At 32.4% G+C, this 22,423-nt stretch overlaps 8 protein-coding genes across 8 annotated transcripts; 5 read left to right on the top strand and 3 right to left on the bottom strand.

The window, feature by feature from the left end:
* Positions 1-158: 158 nt before the first annotated feature.
* On the bottom strand, positions 159-1,733 carry GUA1 (GMP synthase (glutamine-hydrolyzing); the record flags this gene model as incomplete). Its single annotated transcript, XM_001642941.1, has 1 exon — positions 159-1,733. The coding sequence occupies one exon, from the start codon at positions 1,731-1,733 to the stop codon at positions 159-161; it is 1,575 nt and encodes a 524-aa protein (XP_001642991.1).
* Positions 1,734-3,363: 1,630 nt separating this feature from the next.
* On the top strand, positions 3,364-5,268 carry Kpol_413p7 (serine/threonine-protein kinase; the record flags this gene model as incomplete). Its single annotated transcript, XM_001642940.1, has 1 exon — positions 3,364-5,268. One exon carries the CDS (start codon positions 3,364-3,366, stop codon positions 5,266-5,268), a length of 1,905 nt encoding a protein of 634 aa, XP_001642990.1.
* A 2,074-nt stretch (positions 5,269-7,342) lies between these two features.
* CAF20 (Caf20p) lies at positions 7,343-7,801 on the bottom strand (the record flags this gene model as incomplete). The annotated part of the gene is made up of 1 exon (XM_001642939.1): positions 7,343-7,801. The coding sequence occupies one exon, from the start codon at positions 7,799-7,801 to the stop codon at positions 7,343-7,345; it is 459 nt and encodes a 152-aa protein (XP_001642989.1).
* A 464-nt stretch (positions 7,802-8,265) lies between these two features.
* Positions 8,266-9,972, bottom strand: CEF1 (Cef1p; the record flags this gene model as incomplete). Its single annotated transcript, XM_001642938.1, has 1 exon — positions 8,266-9,972. One exon carries the CDS (start codon positions 9,970-9,972, stop codon positions 8,266-8,268), a length of 1,707 nt encoding a protein of 568 aa, XP_001642988.1.
* A 546-nt stretch (positions 9,973-10,518) lies between these two features.
* Kpol_413p4 (uncharacterized protein) lies at positions 10,519-12,756 on the top strand (the record flags this gene model as incomplete). Its single annotated transcript, XM_001642937.1, has 1 exon — positions 10,519-12,756. One exon carries the CDS (start codon positions 10,519-10,521, stop codon positions 12,754-12,756), a length of 2,238 nt encoding a protein of 745 aa, XP_001642987.1.
* Positions 12,757-13,292: 536 nt separating this feature from the next.
* RIM20 (Rim20p) lies at positions 13,293-15,287 on the top strand (the record flags this gene model as incomplete). The annotated part of the gene is made up of 1 exon (XM_001642936.1): positions 13,293-15,287. The coding sequence occupies one exon, from the start codon at positions 13,293-13,295 to the stop codon at positions 15,285-15,287; it is 1,995 nt and encodes a 664-aa protein (XP_001642986.1).
* Positions 15,288-17,587: 2,300 nt separating this feature from the next.
* TPO4 (Tpo4p) lies at positions 17,588-19,591 on the top strand (the record flags this gene model as incomplete). The annotated part of the gene is made up of 1 exon (XM_001642935.1): positions 17,588-19,591. The coding sequence occupies one exon, from the start codon at positions 17,588-17,590 to the stop codon at positions 19,589-19,591; it is 2,004 nt and encodes a 667-aa protein (XP_001642985.1).
* A 775-nt stretch (positions 19,592-20,366) lies between these two features.
* Kpol_413p1 (uncharacterized protein) lies at positions 20,367-21,782 on the top strand (the record flags this gene model as incomplete). Its single annotated transcript, XM_001642934.1, has 1 exon — positions 20,367-21,782. The coding sequence occupies one exon, from the start codon at positions 20,367-20,369 to the stop codon at positions 21,780-21,782; it is 1,416 nt and encodes a 471-aa protein (XP_001642984.1).
* Positions 21,783-22,423: the final 641 nt, after the last annotated feature.

Raw genomic sequence — 22,423 nt, 5'->3', positions numbered from 1 at the left:
TTGTTTAGTATTAATGATATGATTTCCTTAAAGTTATATAAACGATTATCTAAAGGATTATTATACAAATTAACTGATGAACAGTTCGAACGGTATGATCAAATGGGACGCTTAAAATCTATATATAAAGAGAGAAAATTAAAAAATATTTAAATTTTTTATTCCCATTCGACAGTGGCTGGAGGCTTAGAGGTAATATCATAAGTGACTCTAGCAACACCGTCTACTTCGTTGACGATTCTTGAAGCAACCTTCTTTAAGAAAGAGTGTTCAAATGGATACCAATCAGCAGTCATGAAATCGGTAGTTTCAATAGCTCTTAAAGCAATGACTTGGTCATAAACTCTGTTGTCACCCATGACACCAACAGATTTGACTGGTAATAAACAAGCGAAAGCTTGAGAGATCTTGTCGTATAAACCAGCTTTTCTAATTTCTTCAATGTAAATGAAATCAGCTTTTCTAGCGATTGCGACTTGTTCTCTGGTGACTTCACCCAAGACACGGATAGCGATACCTGGACCTGGGAAAGGATGTCTCCAGACCAATTCGTGGGAGATACCTAACAATTCACCTAAATGTCTAACTTCATCCTTGAACAATTCTCTTAGAGGTTCAATCAATTTCAATTTCATGTTGTCTAATAGACCACCGACGTTGTGGTGAGTCTTAATAGTTTGAGAAGGACCCTTGAAAGAGATGGATTCGATGACATCTGGGTACAAAGTACCTTGTAATAAGAATTGAATTTCTTTACCATCCTTTGGTTGGATCTTAGCGGCTTCTCTTTCGAAGACGTGGATGAAAGTGTTACCGATGATTTTTCTCTTTCTTTCTGGGTCGGTAATACCTTTCAAGTTGTCTAAGAATTCATCTGCAGCGTCTACGACGGTTAAGTTAATACCTAAACCTTGAATCAAAGTTTTCTTTACGTTTTCAGCTTCATTCAATCTTAAGACACCGTTATCAACTAAGATAGCGTGGAATCTGTCACCAATAGCTTCAGTCATCAATTTAGAAGCGACAGTGGAGTCGACACCACCGGAAACAGCACCGATGACTTCAGCAGTTGGACCGACTAATTCTCTAATTCTGTTAATTTCAGTTTCGATGAAATTTTCCATAGTCCAATTTTGGTTGGCTTTACAGATCTTAACGGCGAAGTTCTTCAACAAGACTTTACCCATGGTGGAATGAGTAACTTCTGGGTGGAATTGGATACCGTAGATTTGTTCAGTTTCATGAGCAACACCACAGTAAGGAGAGTTATCAGAAGTAGCGATAACTTTGAAACCATTTGGCAAGCCATTTAGCTTATCACCATGGGACATCCAGACGGTTGAGTGATCAACGTCTTCGAATAATGGAACAGATTGATCCAAGACATTCAAAGTAGCAGGACCATATTCTCTTTTTTCACCTCTTGCGACTTGTTTACCGTTAATCCAAGCTAATTCTTGCATACCGTAACAAATACCCAAAATTGGTACACCCAACTTAAAGACATCATGGTCAACATGTGGAGCTTCAGGATCGTAGACGGAGTATGGACCACCAGAAAGGATGACACCTTTTGGCTTCCACGACAATTCAGAAATTTTTTGAGTACATGGCAACATTTCAGCGTAAACGTTGAATTCTCTTAATCTTCTTGTGATCAAGTGAGAATATTGAGAACCGAAGTCCAACACCAAAATGGTATCGAAGATAGAAGAAACCTGTTCAGTAACCATTGTGAATGAGTAGCTAGTTTTGAATATGAGCCTGGGGAGGGGGGGGAGGACGATTGGTTTTCTGTAGAATGAGTGCTGAAAACAAAGGACAGACACGAACCAATATATATATTTATATATATATGTGAATGTATGTATCCAATAATGAATTAATTTATATACATGGTAGACCGAATCAATCAATCAATCAATATATTAATTGCAGTGTAATGTAAGATTGGTTGAATATAAAATTTTACCAGATGGAAGAGAGAAAGTGAAAAATTTCGAATAATTGAAGATGAAATTTGTCAATGCGATGAGATGCGATGCGATGAGATGCGATGAGATGAGATGAACTGTGAAGACAGAGAGTGGAAAAAACACATCCAGGTGAAAAGGAAAAAGAAAGGAGAAAGACAAAAACATTAAATAAAAAAAAATTTCACATTTCTTTTTATTTTGTGTTTTATTTGTATTTCGAATTGATGTAAACTTATATATCTCTTTACACGAAACAAATCATCGCAATATACGAACAATAACCTAGGAATCGACCGATCGTATATAATGCGTTCCAAAAATGACGAGTCCCAAGAAAAAAAATAATTGTTTTCGAACAAACGTCATTTCAAAACCCGAACCGAACCGAACCGAACCGAACCGAGAAGCGAGTTGAGCTGAACTTAATTGAACTTAACTGAAACGAACAAGCACTACACCTTTCCGGGTCATCACCATTCACCACAGCCATTACAACACAATAGATTACGTTACGTTACATTACATTACGTTACATTACATTATGAGATAAGATGGGATGGGATGAGAACCCNTCCCATCCCATCCATAAGTTAAATAAATTGATTTGTTATATTTTTGCCCAATTGTGGTTCGAACCAACTTCTGTTTTCCTCCTTATCGCTCGAAAGTTATTGTCAACTGAGAAAGCTTGTCGCTCGTGCATCGGTACTTTTCATGCAAACGTTCGCAACAAATCTATTTCTTGTTCCCAAACTTCTTGAATATGACGAATATATACCAAATGCAATCGTCAAGTAGATATTTTATCTTGGCTCACCTGCTCTACTCTACTCTCCTCTTCTTTTCTCTGCTCTTCATCCATCTCCCCTTTTGTAGTTCATTTCGAATTTTTCAATTCGGATGAGTTTCATGTGCCAATATCGTTTTCATTTTATTTTTATTCAATCCAAATGCTAATTGAACAAGAAAAAAAAATACATATACTATTAATTATACTTTTTATATATGCTTATTTGTATAGACTGCTTGTTACATCTTGTCCTGACCGTTTTGTTATTTTACTATATTTTAACTTAGTTCTATCGATACTCTCTTATATATATTTGCATATATATTATTGTACTTCTGGATACCAGGATAGTGCTACTTGGTGTTTGTATTGATTAAATATATATAATCTGTAGCTTCCATTGATCGTGTGGACTAAGGGATCAATATACGCTTTTCCTGTTTTATGTTGTTACTCTCACACCAACTCTGATATTCCATAACATTCAAAATTACAGGATAACTAAAAATTTTTATTATAATATATTATATTTATTACATATACAAATTATCGATTTTTCAGGTATCATAGCCCTTCCCTTCCCCCTTCATATCAAATATGGTAGAAGCAAATTCTGCTCAATCTTCAATATATAACCCTCCAAAGCAGGTCATGCATAATCCACCTGTTAAATCAAAGTTATCTTTGGCTTTAGAAAATGAGTCAAAGGTCAAGAGACAACTCCAGGATCAAATTTCAATCTCAAAAAATAATCAAGATAGCATAGATGATGAAGATGAAGACTATTCCTCCTGTGATGAAAAAAATGAAGAATCTTTAAAAGACTATAAACCAGGTGGTTACCACCCTGCATTCAAAGGAGAATCTTACAAAGATAACAGATATAACCTGGTAAGAAAATTAGGCTGGGGCCATTTTTCAACCGTTTGGTTAGCAAAAGATAATTTGAAAAACATCCATGTCGCAATGAAAATTGTTAGAAGTGATAAAGTTTACACTGAAGCTGCAAAGGATGAAATTAAACTGTTAAGATCAGTGACAAATTCTTCTGGTAGCAACAACACCTCTTCTTCCTCTTCCCCAACTAGAGGACCAACATTATCTTTAAGTCCAGGTTCAAATTATATTCTAACTCTATTGGATGATTTCGTCCATAAGGGTCAAAATGGTAACCATATAGTAATGGTTTTCGAAGTATTAGGTGAAAACTTATTGGCGTTGATTAAAAAATACGAGCACAGAGGTATACCTCTCATTTATGTAAAACAGATTGCAAAGCAATTACTACTAGGTTTAGATTATATGCATAGAAAGTGTGGGATCATCCATACAGATATAAAACCAGAAAATGTGTTAATGCAGATTGGTGACGTCGAAATGATTGTGGAAATGGTAGAATTGTTGGATAAACAAAAGAAAGATTTTAAAAAATTACAAAGAATTAATTCAGGTTCTTTAAATCAGCCAATACCTTCGAAACCAGTGTCAACCAGTAGCAGCGAATTTTTAAATAGATCAAACTCATCACTCCATCGTGTTCCAAGCAGAAGACCAAGAAGACATACTGTAATAACTAATTCCCAACCTTTACCTTCTCCTTTATCTTCCGTAAATTTCTTTGAAATGAAGAATCAATTATTAGGTACCACCGGTACCGCAAATTCAATAAATTCAAATGGCGGTGGAAACAGTTTTACATCTTCTTATTTGGCTTCAAAAAGTTTTAGTAGAAATTTGGAAAATATTGAAGATAATGAGCTAGCGAAATCTTTATCATCTTTTGAAATTTCAAATAATCCAATTGCTCAGGATCCTCCAAATTATGACAACATCGATAACGATAATTCAATGATGAGTAGCCAATCTGATCTAGAAGATTCTACACATTTAGAAGATAGTAGAATTCAAATCAAAATTGCTGATTTAGGTAATGCTTGCTGGTACGATGAACATTACACCAATTCCATTCAAACAAGAGAATACAGATCCCCAGAGGTTATATTGGGATCTTCTTGGGGTTGCTCAGCGGATATTTGGTCAGCTGCATGCTTAATTTTTGAGCTAGTAACAGGAGACTTTTTATTTGAACCTAGTGAAGGTAATACATATGCTAAAGATGACGATCATATTGCTCAAATGATAGAATTGCTAGGTGAATTCCCTTCATATTTACTTAACAATTCAAGATATGCTTCTAAATTTTTCAATGCAAAAGGCCAACTAAGAAACATATCAAAATTGAAATTTTGGCCATTAAAAGATGTTTTTGTTGAGAAGTATAAGTTACCAAAAGACGAAGCAAAAGATTTAGCAGACTTTTTATTACCAATGCTAACTATTGATCCAAGAAAAAGAGCTGACGCAGGAGGTTTAGTAAATCATCCTTGGTTGAATGAATCTTTAGGCATGGAGAACATTGTAGTTAGTGATAGAAAATTATACAACAGTGGTTTGGATATTCCTGGCTGGTCCCAAGAAGTTACTGGTCATCCAAGACATTAGAAACTCTATTTATTCCTTTCCCCTTTTATTGTGAATTTTTTTTATTCCAAGATGTATATATTTATATTGGAGTGACGGATTTAACCGAGACAAAAGAATCTGTTTTTGCATTTGTAACTTTTTGTTATTATTACCCTTTCGATTGGTTTCCAATTGTGTATGTGTTATTTTGTTTTTTTACTATTTTTATTTTTATTATTATTACTATTATTATTATTACCATTTTACCTCATGTATTACACTTTATTGGTTTATTTATAAACATTCGAGACTCTCATTATTATCATTTTTCATTGATATACTATTTTTTTTTTTATTATTATTATTATTGTTATTATTATTATTATTATATGGTAGTTTTTGTAACATCATAAATTCATATGCCTTTGAATTTTTTAACCTTTTTATTTCTTTGCTACTCCCTTATTCAACTTTACTGATTTCATTTAACAGTCTTAATATGATATTTATTTAAAGTTGTGCATTTTGTTGCTAGATATTTCAAAGCCTATATTAAATTCGTCATTTATTCCAATATGTATGTATGTATCTCCACTCATTCTCACACATATGTCGTTAGTTATATAATTTTGTAAATATATGATTGTATCAGTTTTCACTCACAACTTTAATAAAACAAGCTTCAAGACGAACGTTTCAACGGCATTAATCTGCCTAAAATAAGTAAAATTTTACGAACTACAAATACAGACAAAAATCAATAAGATTTAGAATATACACCTAGAGCGAACCAATATTCAAATAAAAGAAACTTGAAAATTGGATTAGATTCCATTGCTGGAAAGCTAGGAAATTTTAATCTTCTTCCAGCCATTTGTGCTTTATTGACATATCGAGGTGTAGTATGTCTAAGCTTGGTATTCCGGAAGTTTCAGTTTTTTTAGTGTACTTCTTTTAAATTTAAACAATAAAAAGAAAATAAATCAATTAGCAATAAATAAAAAGTGAAACAAACCTTGAATTAAACAACTTCTCAAAACCTTGTCCTTTTATATAAATTTATTTTTTTCTCAAATCTTTTAAATTTTGTCCATGCCCTCCCATACATAGTTAACGAAAATTATTATGGATGCAAGATAGGTTTAGTATGTGCTTGTAAATTTTATTAGCGAAAAAATCAGAACTCATAACGTTCTGATTATTTCGCTCTTATGAAGTCTTACCATATCAAATTTTTGTCATAATGAATGAAATATGTTCTAATTTATGATTAGGTTTAATCGAATATTGATCAATAGACTTTAATTATTGCAGTCTATATAAGATAGATAATTTATTGTTTTTAGAGTTTATGGTTATTCTTGTATTGGAATATATATATATATTTTCTACTGTTTATTACAGTTTCTCTTTTAAAGGGGGGTATCAATTCCATGTGTTCTTGATGGCGTCATCTTACTGTTAAATTTCATTATTTGAAGTTTAAAATGAGCAAGATTTTTTAGATGCTACAAGTGTTACAGTTTCTCTGTAATAGGATTATGATACATGGTAGATAAATTCCTTGGGAAGATGTATCTCCAGCTGTTGAAGAGGGGGAAGCCTTTCTCTTCTTCTTCGATTCAATCTGATACAATTGGTCATAATTCTTCCCACATCTTTAAATAATGCTGATTTCTTGGATGGTAACTGTAGTGAGGAATCCAATTATACTGTCTTGGCAGAAAACTCATCCATTTTCAGGGTTTTCACAGATCTCTGTCCAGATAACGACGACCTATTTATTAACAGCAACCACAGCTGAGGTTGCTGAGATGGAATTTGTGATTGGGAATCAATATACCATTCTTATTTATATATTCGCAATGTATAAAAAGGGTCTCACCACTTTATGAATTTTAAGTGATTCCATACCAAGTGTAATGGTTAGCTCTTCTCGATAAGTTGTAAGCTGATTCATCAGAAGTCATATATACATAAACACAAGAACTATAAAACAAATTTGAATTGTTCTTATCGTAAACTAATTATATTAATTAAGAATTTGTCTATTATAAAGATCAAATATAACAATTTATATATGTATCATATTGAAGAATAATGATTGCATTACTCATGTTTCTTCTTCCTCATCACTCTCCAAAGCGGCAAAGGCATTGAAACTATGAGTTTGCTTATCAGCAATAATGTCCTTGTTATCAGCAGGTCTTGAAGATGAGATATTCTTGTTGTTTGGCTTAACCTTCAAAGTTTCTGGAACAACAGCAACACTAACATTTTCACTTTCTTCATCTTCATTAACTTTTTTATTAGCAGCTTCAAAAGTTGACCAACCATCAGAATCAGTGGTAACCTTTGGCTTAGTGTGCTTTACCTTTGGTCTACCATGGTGGTGATGAGATGATCTTCTACGATTGAAGTGACCGCCATGAGCATTGAATTCTTCTTCTTTCAAAGCTTGAATTTGCTTAACTTTTTCAATAATAGCTTTGAATTCTTCTGCATCAAACTGAACTGGCAAAGATTCAGTTGGCTTTAAATGGAATAATTCATCAACAGTATATCTAACCATATTTCAAACAAAGTTGGCTTAATTTTTCTTCTTAGTACCTGTACAAAAAAATAATCTTGATCAGTCCTATTAAAACGTAAAGTTATAATTCAAATTTAACAGCTTCTAGAACCGAAAACAAGCAATCAAACAAACTCTAAATCACACAACCCAAAACATCAATAAACAACCCAATCATAACCTTAACTTAAACACCCAATACAGTTATTAAAATTTTTTTCTTTTAACATTACAGGTTGGCTAATACGTTGTTAACGTTAAGTTCTTTCTTGGTCAGTTTATTTTTTTTTTCCATATCGCACATACTTAGTACGAGAAAGAGGAAAAAAAAAGCCTTCACGAAAAAATATCCATAGTTAAGCAAATTTTGATGTTTTGATACGATGTAGGTCAAGCCAATAGCAAAGACAATGACAATGATTGAGACGACGTAAAAGAACGGTGACACATTTATGCAAATAGTTTTATGTCGATGACTCGATATATTCTTTTAATTGAATATTTCTCTTATTCATTTCTTTAGATTCATTTTGATACATCTTGTAATATACAAAATAGTTGTGTTGAAGTTCACGTAATGATGGGATTTTTTTACTACATAATTCTCTGCAAATTGAATTGTTTTGTTCTTGCAATGGATTCACATATAATAATGATTCCTTCAATGAATTAATATGCGAGATTTTATCATTGATTTTCATTTTTAAGCTTTCGATAGTATTCGATTTATCGTCAGTATATTCAATTTTCAATTCTTTTGATTGTTTAGGTTCGTTTCCCATCAATTCTTCTACTTGTGACAAATATGTAGCTAATCCATCTTCATCAATATATTTTGTATTGTTCATCGATAATGCCACTAATTCATTGAAATTATTTTCCAGGGCATTTTTTGGGTTTTCTATAAATTCTGGGGTTGGCAATTTCTCGTTGTCGAGACATGCAATATTTAATGCAATTGGCTCATATTTTGGAATGACTTCCGCTTCCGTTTTTATACTTATTTCTTCCACTTCTTCTGTAGCAGATTCTTCGAAATCTTCATCCAAAATAATATCGAAGTCATTTTTAGGCTTTGGTAATGATGCAAATAGTTTTGTGATTACGATAATATCATCTTTTTTCACCAATCTATTTTGTTGCACTGGTTTCTCAACGATAACACTTGTAACTGATTCATTAGAACCTTTTACATCAGCAGATAATAGAGAACCTAATTTTTGAGCTTCCAATATTCTTTTTTTCTGTTCTTCAGTTTTTACATTTAAGTTTTCCATAATTTGACCTGGCTTCGGAAGTTCTAACTTTGGTTTCTTGTATTCATTAGTAAGAACAGAATCATTAGCCCTTATAGAACCTTTTTTAACTTGTGCTCCTTCATTTTTCCGTTTTCTTATAATCTTATCCAGATTCTTTTCATTTTTATCTTTTAATCCTCTATAGTTCACTTTTTTCTCGAAAGATTTCAATTCGTATTCTACCCTTTGATCTTCCTTAGTAGTATCATATATCCCTAGCTGAGGCTCTTGTTCATAAGGTATATCTTCATTATAATCAATTTCATCAGCATACCTTTTCTTATTTTTCCTAATCTTTGTCTCAATACCGGATTGCTTTAGCTCTCTTCTCTTCTGGAGTTGTGCTATTCTCTTCGACTCTTCCAGCATACGCTCTCGTATTTTTCTTGTAGCTTTCTTACCTTGAGTGTTGAGTAATCTAGCCTTTGCCTCAGCTACCATTTCACGTTCATCTTCATCTAGCTCCGCAACATCAGGTCTTGCCCTCTGAGTCTCGGCAATGGGATTAACATCACCAATTTTCAAATTCAACCCTCCATCATCTCCAGCAACCCCCAATAACTTATTGTACCTATCGATACAAACCTGAGCAGGTCTTCCCATACGCTCAGCTATAGTTCTCCATTGATTGGGTAATTCTCGTACCAACAATAGCAGTTTATGATCTTCAACTTCACTGAAACTAGCAAAATTCAAAGAAGGGTCCAAGAACTCCTTCCATCTCAATTCACATTGCCGAGCTGACTTCTTCTGCAACAAAGAAGCAACTTTATCCCACTTATTACTCCCATACTTCTGAATAGCTGCCTTAACTATCTGATCTTCAACATTACTCCAAACACCTCCCTTTATATAAATAGGAACAGGTGCCATTATACCACTCCTATCTCACTTTACCAAATACCCAATACAAAAATATTCCAACTAATTAATAACAACCTAATCACCTCTATTAAAAAAATCATTCATAGAATCATACCTCATCTCATCATCTTGGCTTTTAAAATCATACTAACAATTATCACCACTTTTTTCGAAATCCTTTAAAATTGAAGCAAATTTGATGAACTGGAATGTAAAAAAAATTAATAAAATGTGCGAAGAAAATGCCGTACAAGTATCGAAATTTCATTTTGAAAATATTTTGAAAATATCTAAAAATCGAAAATTGTAAGTAATCAAGTTCGAAACTTCGAACTTGATTAGAAAGTTAGAATGGAATGGTTTTGAACAATAACAGAGGTAGTTGTAGAACTGTATAACATCTATTGGGCTAGATTATTGTTTCCCGATTTTATTGGGTATATTTTGATCTGTTGAGCAAGAGATAGTTAATTGAATTTATCAGGGGAATTTTTTAGGAATTAATCACAAGTTTCCATTAAAGGATAAGTTGGTCAGGAATATACTTACTAGTAGATGATGAGGTTTATCTATACACCAAAACACCAGAAGTTGGTGAATAATTGTTATCCTAATGGTAGAACTACTGATAAAAAGCCCAAGTCTTCGGAGACTGCTTATTTGCTTTATTATGTTAATTCCAGACGTAGCAAATTAGAAAAGGTTAGTAGTTACATGGTTAAGAGAAGTAGCAGTGATTTACGTAACAGACGTGTTGGAAATATATCTGTGACATTGGCTCTGCTAGATAGAATTGTCATTCATTGTAAGGAAAATTTAAATATATTTGTTAAGGATTTTATCTTCATTTTAAATAGAATTCTACAGGATGTTGGTATAAATAATGACGTTTCAATTTTGGAATTAATCGCCGATGTTTTCAAAAGTATATGTGAAAATATTGACGATTCGTTATGCAGTGGTGACACTGAATTCGTGAAAATGTTTCAAGATTTTACAAAATTATATTTTAATATTGTTAAAGATCAATTACATAATGACGATCTATTATTGAGAGGCTGTCTGAACATTTCTTATACAACTTGTTTGGCTGGAAATCCAAAATTATGTGATTTGATAACTAAATCTGTACATTATACTTTGTTGATATTTCAAGAAAAATATCCGAATTTTAAAACAACAAGTTTACATTCGGCAGCATCACTGCCTTTAACCAAGAAATTAAGCAGAACCCACACTCGCACAGGTATTTCCTTAACTGATGGAAGTTTGGCTAGTGATGCTTCAATAACAGTTTTAAAATCCTACTTCAATACTACTGAAACTGACAAATTGACATTAGCTTTAAGGGCAGTCCTTGCCCAATTACAAGTGACTCCAAATAAAGAACTATTAGAGCTTATCTGCGAAGGGATCCCAGTTCAATTGAGATATATTGTAATCATTCTATTGGTAAGACAATTATCTGAAAAATCAACAAATTATGATACTACTTTGAAATTAATATCTTCGTTATTGGTCTCTAATGTAAGTATCATAGGTTTAAGTGTCCTAGATATCATGAGAAAATTATTAGCTTTCCAATTGGAAAATGCTGAAAACGACAATATTGTACACGAATGCTATACAACGATTTCTGATTTGAATGAAAAGATATATTATCATGAACAAACTTCTGACATGTTATATGAATTATTAACTAGGTTGAGAATTGATACAAGTCAAATCAACAAATCCATATTGGTTAATGATGTAATAAACATAATTAGGAATACTTCTAACCCTTGTATTGGTTTAGACCTATTCTTGGAATTGGTGCCTTTTATAAACGATGATATTAATAATGTTCTTTCATTGTTTGATATTGTCGATGATCAAATTGCTACTGGATTTTTATTCTCTACATTGTTCAAAATTATTGTGGATATGAGTCGTAATGAAGAACAAGGAATAATGATGAGAAAGGTATTTAATAAATTTTCAAATATCGCTCTACTGTCAGGTTTGAACTACTTTTTAGAAATTTACAATGAACCAGAGCCCGCTTATTACTACTACCATGAAGAAGCTGCTACCTTTTTAAATCTTGATGACTACAAGGTTCAAACTAAATATAAGATGGAAAATGGATTACTGTTTAGTAGTGATGACTTGATGAATTTCTATTCAGACGCAGGAACTAACAAATATAGTAAAAGAGGAATCCAAATTATATTATCTCAAGGTCCATCTCATTTATCATCTTTTGATTTGACAACAGATTCGAATATGACAAGATCATTAAGTGAATCTGTTCAAAGATCGTTTTCTGGTGGTGTTATTGGCCAACCTTCTACAGCTCCAACGCCAACCACTTCATCGGCAATGTTGGGTATGATGGGCTTATCATCTGATTCCAAGTCTTTAAATAATTTCAAAGGAAAGAGCCCTAAAATTAAAGATTTAAGAATAGCATTTAAAAAGAATCCATCTGGTCAAGACAAGGAAAATACTATCCTAGGCACCGAATCTTTGAAATCTAGAGTTACCAATATTACATTCTTATTAAGTGAATTAAAGAGTATAAGCACTGAAGTCAATAAAATTCAAGATCCTGATGAAGATGAAATCGTTGGATTGGATAAAATTGATTTAGCTAGATCTAATTCCTTAAAATTGACACCTGCAACTAGTATAGCAAGTAATAAAAACAGGCTACAAACGGATAAAGAGAATGAAGAAGATAATTTTAAAGATGCCACTGAAGATTTTGAACTACCAGGCTCTAGAGGTAAATTGTTCGCTTCAATCTAGTAGTCGAGTTATTAAGTAGTATTCATTACTTCTAATAAATATGTGGTTTTACAATTTTCTATTTTTGTCTTTATTATACTATCTCTTTAATTTGTGGTATCAATTAAACTCAAGAACTTTAAATAATAATAATAACTATTACAGTAATAATACTATTATTACCACTACTGCTACTACTAGTTTGACCACTACTGTTGCCACCATCAATAATAATAAATAACAAAAAACACTAGCATTAATTTATATAGAATCATTGTAGACCATTGAACCTTTTAATATATATTTATATATTTAATTAATAAGACTATTAACTAAATCATCATTACTGTCGCTGTTTTTAACTTTGATGATATATATGAACGGGTCTTATCATTCGGGAATATCAGAATTAGGAACTATAAAATTAACTAAAAACCGAAATTTATATTCATTGAATATAAGATGAAGATTCTATGTGAATAATAGGTTTTATTTTACATTTGAGAGCATATATGGTCGATTTGAAATAGTTGGTGGTACCACGAATTTAATTTTAAATGAGTGAAATTTTGACTGTTCCTTTTAAGCGTACTTTAAAGATTGATTTTGCATCGGCATTAAGGAAAGTAATTGATTCAAATTCTTATCAAGCATCTAGTTTCTTTGAAGAGGATATATTGAAATTAGCTAACTTGCGTGATTCAGTTATTGATCCAGGAGTATCTGAGCCTGGATTACAGCTGTTAAAACAATACTATAAACATTTAGTTGAATTTTCTGAAAAAATACCATCAGATCAGATCGAATTTACATGGTTTCAAACATTATGTCAAAAGTCTTATAAAAGTTGTCAATATGATATTAAATTTGAACAGCTGAATATTTTATATAATATAGGGGCACTCTATGCATTATTGGCTATTCAATATAATGATCAATCTAAAGAAGGTTTGAAGAAAGCATGTTCGTATTTGCAAATTAGTGCTGGATACTATTCATACGTATTGAAAAATTTAGATAAGACTAAAGAACCTGTTATCGATAGGAGCACCGGTGAAGCACTAGTTGCAATAACTCTAGCAGAAGCACAGGAATTGTTCTGGTTCCGTGCTTTGATAGATAAGCATAAGGATTCGTTAATTTCAAAGCTTGCTCAACAAACTTGTGATCTTTACAAGGAAGCGTCTCAACATTCTAGTAAAAGCGAATTAATACGTGGCGATTGGAGTCAGTTTCTCATTGATAAGAGTGATTATTTCAAAGCAGTTGCATATTATAGAAATGCATTGCAGTTGGAAACCCAGAAAAGACATGGTGAAATGGTCAGATCTTTAGAGGTTGCTCTAGATGTAATAACTGATTGTAAACTAGAGAAAGCTGCTGAATTTCGTGAAAGAATTGAGACATTATTGAAAGAGTCAAGAAGAGATAATGATTTTATATATCTGGAAGAAGTTCCAACGAATATCGATATCATTAACGGCGGTACCGCACTAGTTAAAATTGTTGACATCGAGGATGATTTGAATAGTATTCAAGTAAATACACTTTTCAAAGATTTATTACCTACCTTTGTATTAGATGCAGCCAGCGCATATAATGAAAGACAAGAAGAATATGTTATAAACAATATTAACAAACCTATCGAAGCATTGAATAAATTATTAAATAGCCAAATCCCACGTGATAAGATTCCTGATACCATTAAGCTTGTTAATGAAGACGAGATAAATATATGTAAGGAATCGTTTAATACATTTAATAAATATAACGAATTGATTCGAGAACGATTAAATAAAATTGAACAGATGCTGAATGACGAATCTCGGAATGACAAAGATCTAAGACTTATCTTTGGTACATTAAGGTGGAGGCTACCTGAATCAGATAGTGTAAATAAGACATTTTACGATAAACTTAATAAATTACGATGCTATTCACAAGATGGGAAGAACATTGATAATGATAATCTGGCAACATATAACTTAATTGATATTAATTTGTTAACAACGCCTATGGATAAGATTCCTAGAGGTGAAATGAGGGGATCTGATATTGGTAAACATAGATTATTGAAAGATATTGGTAATGAGATAAGGCGTAGAGAATTAATAATCGATCAAACTGCTAATTTTTCATCCAAACATAGGATATTACCGTTAATCATCGAATTGTACAAGAAGAATGGACAAACTACGTTTGAAAGTGAATTTAAAGAACATTTAGAAAAATTTTCCAAATACTTAGACGAGATTACCAAAATGAAGAGTATAAACGGAAATATTATTAAAGAATTAAGCGATTATGAGGCTCAAAATCAAGAAGTTAAAAAAGAAGATAATCACAGATTAACGCCATTACAAATATATATCGAAGATTGGCAAGCTTCATACAAGATATATGAGCAAGTAAAAGAGAGTATTCGTGATGGTAGTGCATTTTACGAAGATTTAATTAAGAATGTTGACAAGTTATTTGAGGATACAGTTAAATTTATTGATGACCGTAATGAAAATAAGGAATTGTTAAAGGCTGAATTAAATCACAGTTAGCCACATATAGGAATCTATGCTGAATGAGGCAATGGGACATCATTAAAGATATAATAAATTTGTTGTATTCAACAAAAATCAGTTTACGTACAAATATAGATAAATATATTATAGAAAATGCTAATAATAGAATATTTTATTCTATAGAGAGCCTAAATGTATTTGAAAATGGTCTTGTACCAAGTAGGCAATAGTTCCAATCGATGTTGGGCAAGAAATAATCATTAACCTTCCGACCATTCAAGCTAATTCGGCTGATCAAAGTGATTGACTAAATAGTTAGAGGGATGTAGTACTTAAAGTGACATATTAATATCCAAATTACATGTATCATCGAAATAGGAAACAAATTCGTTTAGTAACCAAAGTAAGACACAGTTCCTTTATCTACAAAAATACAATACAAAGAGAGAAAAATGACAAACTTGTTGAATTTACGTATAGCGGGTAGGTGAAATCTCGGCAACAAGATAGGGAAAGAGACTCCTTTTTTCTGTTTAAGATTCAAATTTCCCACTTGTTCACCTCTATGCTGTCCTATTGTGGACCATAAGGGACAGCAATAACGTTAGGCAACAAAAAAAGCAATGACGAAAAAAGGAAAGGAAACTCTGTTTTTGTTTGCAATGCGACCAATAAGAAGAAAAAGGGAATCTTTCCAAGATTTTCTGGAGACAAATTGTGTTTCCGTCGGTGATAATATTATCACTTCCGATGAAAACATTATCCCTCTAGCTATGTAAATATGGTAAAGAGGGATACCTGTATGAACATTTACAAAAATTGCACAAAAAAAAGGTATAGATTGATTATCGCCGATCCAGATATCTCTTATGAAGAGGAAAGACGCACCGGTGTATCCTTAATCCATTTCCAAAATTATGTCCGAACAGGCAACTTCTGGAAATGTCTACCGTACATTATGGGCAGGTATCTTTTGATATGATGTCCAATCCGTGGATAAGAAATCTTCAACAACAACAACAACAACAACAACAACGAACAGATCGTGCAAACCCACAATTAAATTGTAAATATACTTAGAGTAGAAAAAGCGAACGAACAAAATCATTAAATCCTTTAGAGAAATGCTGGACACAACTATTACCACACCCACAATCATTTCGCAGTGTAGTGTTTCTAAGAGTAAAAGACAATACCGAAAAAACAAAGTTCCACGGAAAGCTGAATCTTACACTATAGAAAAATAGATGAAGAACAAACAGAATCGGGAAATACAGCAATACAGCTCTTCTGTACTTTGACGTCTTAGTAACACTTGGCAACAAGAAAGTCATTGTTAACGATACCATTTCTTTTGCTATATATATATATATTTTCATGGGAACAAGTATTATCCCCGTTACCGTACAAACATTCCTTCGCGTTTTTCGTCTCATCCCATTCTTCCCGCTTGCAATTCTGTTGACATTTTTATCTTTCCCTCTGCCTTAATTTTTCTTGATCGATCTGTGCTTCTTTTTCACGGCCCTGCGATTCCGCTCTACCTTTGCCCCTCCTTCATCCATCGTAATTCGGTAACAAAAAGAAAAGACAAAAAGATAAACAATTTCGAACACATCCCACAAATTTTTTTGTTTTCTTTATGCTTTCTTTTTCTGTTTCTTTTTTTTTTTTTTTTTTTTTTTGTTTTACCTTGATTCGAACTAAATTGAATAGAATATTAGATATCCAACTCCTCTTCCTGCCTGATTTTGCTTCAGCAATATCAGTTTTAAACTATTGAGAGTATTTTTATCAAAAACTTCTTCGAAGACAAGTTTCCAATTCTTCAACAATTACTACTACATTATGCAATTACAACTACATTATACATTTACTCATTCTATACCTACTTCTGTCTCTAATCCACTTGTCGCTCAGAAACTGTTTCCTATTTTATCCTATCCTAGAGATACTTACTTACACACAATCTTAATTAAAAGTCAAATTTAATATCAAAACATACATCTCTATCTATCCCTTGTCTAAGCCCTTACGGAATTAAGTTATTGCTCATTGAGCTCGTATTGGTTACTAGTTTCAAGCATTATTTTTGGCCTGTTTACATTGCTCTAGAATCATTTTTTCATTACATTAAAATATATATATATATATATATATATATAATATATAATTATCGATAGTTAGTGTTTTTGTCCCTGGTACCCTTATCTTCATTTTTCCCTCATCTTATATTCGATCATACCCACTCCGATAGTACTGAATCTCTCTGTTATTTTTTTGCTAGATTTATCCCAAGATATTTCATTATTTAATAATAGATCAATAAGACAAAGATGAGTTCATACACTGAGACGAACTCAAGTTCTTTGAAAAATGATAAAATTGAAGACGATGGAATTGTACCGCACATTACAGCTTCTGTAAATTCTACTATCGATAATTCAAATTCAAATTCATCTAAAGAAGAAATTAGTAACGATATGAACGATAACGTATTTACGGAGAAGAAGATTTCACATGTCCCTACTGATATAGTATCCATAAATGAAGAAGATGAACTAGTTGATCCAAAAACTTTAGATTGGGATGGTCCTGGTGATTTAGATAACCCACATAATTGGCCAACTTGGAAAAAATGGTACGCTTGTATGGTGGCTGCTATCTTATGTTTAGTAGTCACAATGGGTTCTTCTTTATATGTTTCTGGTGTCCCAGAAATTGTACTTAGATACAAGGTTAATCAAACTTTAGCTTTGGCCGGTTTGACCTTTTATTTATTAGGTCTTTCTACCGTTATTGGCGCTCCTTTAAGTGAAGTCTTTGGCCGTAAACCAGTTTATTTCTTCTCTCTACCTATTTCAATGCTATTCACAATGGGTGTGGGTTTAGCTAATGGTCATATGAGAATTATTTTACCTTTAAGATTTCTTTCAGGTGTCTTTGCATCTCCTGCCCTATCTGTTGGTTCTGGTACTATTTTAGATGTTTTTGATTTAGATGAAGTCCCAGTGGCATTAACATTCTTTTGTTTGGCTCCATTTTTGGGTCCTGTCATTAGTCCAGTCATGGGTGGCTTCGCCTGTGAATCACAAGGTTGGCGTTGGGCTGAATGGATTCAATTAATCGCCGGTGGTTTAATCTTACCTTTTATTGCTCTAATGCCAGAAACTCACAAAGGTATCATCCTAAAGAAAAGAGCAGCAAAGAGAAACATTAAACTAAAGAAACCTACAAAGGAAGAATACAAAATGTTTTTAAAGATTACTTTCACTATTACTATCCTACGTCCTTTAAAAATGTTGGTTGTAGAACCAATTGTATTGGTCTTTAGTATCTACATTGCCTTCATCTTTGCAGTCTTATTTGCCTTCTTTGAAGCCTACCCTGTCATTTATAGAGGTGTCTACCAAATGTCTTACGGTGTCTCTGGTTTAGCATTTATTGGTATTGGTGTAGGCTTATGGCTAGGTGCTATGCTGTATTTATGGATTGATCGTCGTTACTTATTCCCTGCTGCTCCAGAAGGAACTCCACCACTTGAAAATTCAGGAACTCTAAGAACAGCTCCATTAAGAGGTTACCGTGATGAAAATGGTAATGTTTTGCCTCCTGTTCCGGAAAAATTTTTAATCTGTTGTAAGATTGGTTCTATTGCTTTGCCAGTTGCTTTATTCTGGCAAGCTTGGACAGCCAGACCTGATGTCCATTGGATGGCACCAATTGCTGCTGGTGTTCCATTTGGTTTCGGTTTGATTTTAATTTTCTTCAGTGTCTTAATGTACTTTTCCTTAGCATACCCACCTCTATATGTCGCCTCTGTCATCGCTGCTAATAATATGTTAAGATATATCACTAGTAGTGTTTTCCCATTGTTCACTATCCAAATGTATGAAAACTTAAAGATTAAGTGGGCCAGTACCCTTTTCGCATTGATTTGTGTTGTAATGGTTCCTGTTCCATGGATATTTGAAAGATGGGGTGCTAAATTGAGAAATGTTTCTCAATTTGGTTGGGCTGCAATGAAGAAAGAACAAGAAGAACGTGAAAAGGAATTAGAGGATAATGAAGAAAAGGCCAAATTAAGAAAGACCCTTTCTAATATTAGTCATTCTAGTGAACCTGTTGGTCTATCTCGTTTATCTCGTAAGCTATCAAGAAGTAGTATGCATACAGCACATACTAGTCAAAATAGCATGCATAAGATGAAATCACATCCTGCAGAAATTGAACAAGAAGAAATAGGTGCTGTTCGTTCCGAAACTATTTTCAATAACGTTGATGATATCAATAGTTCAGTTAAAGAATCATCTCAAGATTTATCTTCAAGAATGGTTTAAACAAATTCTAAGCATAATTAATACTAACATCATCAACAACTACAACAATAGCTGTAAAAACACTGCTTTCAACCATTTCAATTGTCGCATCAATTTATAAACATCAACTATAAACAATATTCTAATTTTAATTTTGGTTCGTAAACCTATTTTTTTTTAACTCTCCCTTCATTATAATACATTGTATTACATACACTTCAATTTTGAATTAAATCATACCATTATACCCATATTAATTTCCCAATATCATTCATTTAAATATCTATTTCATCAAGACATTATAACATATTGGCCTATATATCTACATAAAGATTAAATAAACATATCCTAATTTTATAGAAGATCTCATTCAAATTCAATATGTTTCCCAAGCAACCATATAAGAGGTGTCTATTCTAATATCGATATCGTTTATTCAAGGTGCAATTTATGGTTATTACTGCAATCTTGCTGCTTCATAAAATATATTTTGTTTCGAATATCCAAATCCGAAACTATCAACAGCATCGAATTTTAATATCAAGTAAATATTTGTAGTGAAAATGGGTGCAACAAGAACAGAATAAAAGGACGTTTTAATTGTTAGGTACAGGGCTCTCAATTTATTACGTAGGTAAGTTGTTTTGGTCTTGATGTTGACGTTAATCTACAATTTCCTTACAAGTTTGTAATAGTCTTTTAGTTCAGTTGTTTAGGATAACTATTAGGAAAGAAAAGTTTTCAAGATCTGTCTCTGTTTGATAAATGGTTTAAAATATAGATAGGTAAAAGTAAAATGGGGTCTATCAGTGCAAGTTTGTTATTCACTATTTTAGCAATTGCAATGTCGATATTGAGGAAATACGAACCGTTTAATTCATGGGTTCAGAAACAAATCGAAAAGATGCTAATGAAATCTAATCTGGTTTCAAAGGAACTTGTAGTCAGATTGCCTGATTTTAAACTTGTGAAAAATGACGAGTTTAGTATCAATGGAAGGGCACCTGGGAAATATGGTATAAGTCTATCAGAAATTTCAGAAACGTTATCCAATCTAAAGGAATATGAAATACGAGCTAAACGCTTGAATAGTGTCATTTCACAACGTGCTAATCAACTGAATAACTATAGAATCAATCAGTTAGCCAAAATAAATTATTTTGAGAAAATACAAACTGTAGATACAGCAATCGAGAATAATTCAATTGTACTCAAAAAAATAATTGAGCATACCTTAAATAAATTGTTACAAAAGAATATCATGGACACCACTAATGACGAATTGTATGTCGAATTGAATACGCTTTGTGGAATACTAGGATATTCAGTGAAAAACAAGTCTACATTAGTAGATAATCATTCGCCGGTAACGTTGCATGCGAATACTAACTCTAATCAAGGTAGAGTAGTGGAAACTATGTCACACTTATGTAGAGACTGGAGCTCTGATTATAACCGCGAAATAGAACCACTGCTTTCATTTATTATGGATAGAATTGATTCAATTGAGATAAAACCCAATACCAAAACATTGATAATAGTACCAGGATCTGGTCTTGGAAAAATTTCTTACAGCTTGGCTAAAAAATATCCAAACTACACCGTTGATTCTATTGAATGGTCTGCATTGATGTATCTAGTCAACCAATTTGTGCTAGAGCATGGAGAAAATGTGAAAATTCACCCATTTGCACAACACTATTCATCCCAAATGTCACTTGACAAACAAGCAAGACCTATCGAGGTGCAATTACCTAAAACTGAAGACTTACCCTTGAATTTGAAAACATTATATGGAGATTTCAGAGAATATCAGCCGTTAGATATCATCAACAATAAGATTGATGGATATGAACAGATTATAGTAGTTACTGCTTATTTTATCGATACGGCAGAAAACATGTTTGAATATATTGAAAGCATTGAAGGATTAACGAATTTTTTAAATAATACGGATTCAAAAAGTAATAATAAACTAAATTGGATTAATGTCGGGCCCTTGAAATATGGTACCAGACCATTGGTACAGTTGACTGCTAACGAACTATTAAAATTAAGGAAATTGCGTGGATGGGAAGATTTAAGTAATGAAACATTGACAGACTACGTCAGTTCACCATTAAATGGCTATATTACGGATTATGACTCCCTATATCAAGGATACTACGGATTGCTAAGATTTCACAGTAGATATCCAAGTAATGACGGATGAATTACTAAATGAATAAATAACTATAGATATATAGTACAAGAAATATATCTAATTCAGGAGCTACTATCAACGAAATTACGAACAAAATTGAAAAATTATTAGCGTTTTGCTTCATTTATTTTTAATAAGAAATAGCAAAGTGATATTGGTCGAATAAGTATTATTTTTGCTATTTAATGAATATGGAGAGAGCATATTGTATATTAGAGAAGCGACAATACAAGGGATGGAAAATAAATGCATTATGTTTGGGAATTTTTATTAAATAAGTATTTCGTAATGATACGTAAGAAGACCCTTCAGTTGAAAAATCAGTTACCCTTATAATTTAAATCTGGAGTTATTAACTAAACTATCTCAAATGGTAAAAATAAAGCATTCATTTCTTGAACCTTAGACAATACTAGTAAAAAAGAAACAATCTAACCAATGGTCAAATCAAAAAGCATAGAAACATTGGGCAAAGGCAGATGTACTATCCCAAGACTGTTCCTCAAAACAAAACGAGAAAGCATCTTCAACCACCCAAGTAACCAATTATCTCTGAAAAGAAACGCAGCAAGAGATATTGTCGAAAACAACAAATAGCAAGCTTTCAAACAGATATGGTATATATATACATATACCAAAGATCGTGCAGA

Source organism: Vanderwaltozyma polyspora, genomic scaffold (genome assembly GCF_000150035.1).
Source record: "Vanderwaltozyma polyspora DSM 70294 KpolScaffold413 genomic scaffold, whole genome shotgun sequence".
Taxonomy (NCBI): domain Eukaryota; kingdom Fungi; phylum Ascomycota; class Saccharomycetes; order Saccharomycetales; family Saccharomycetaceae; genus Vanderwaltozyma; species Vanderwaltozyma polyspora.
This window is presented reverse-complemented; position numbering and strand designations above follow the sequence as displayed.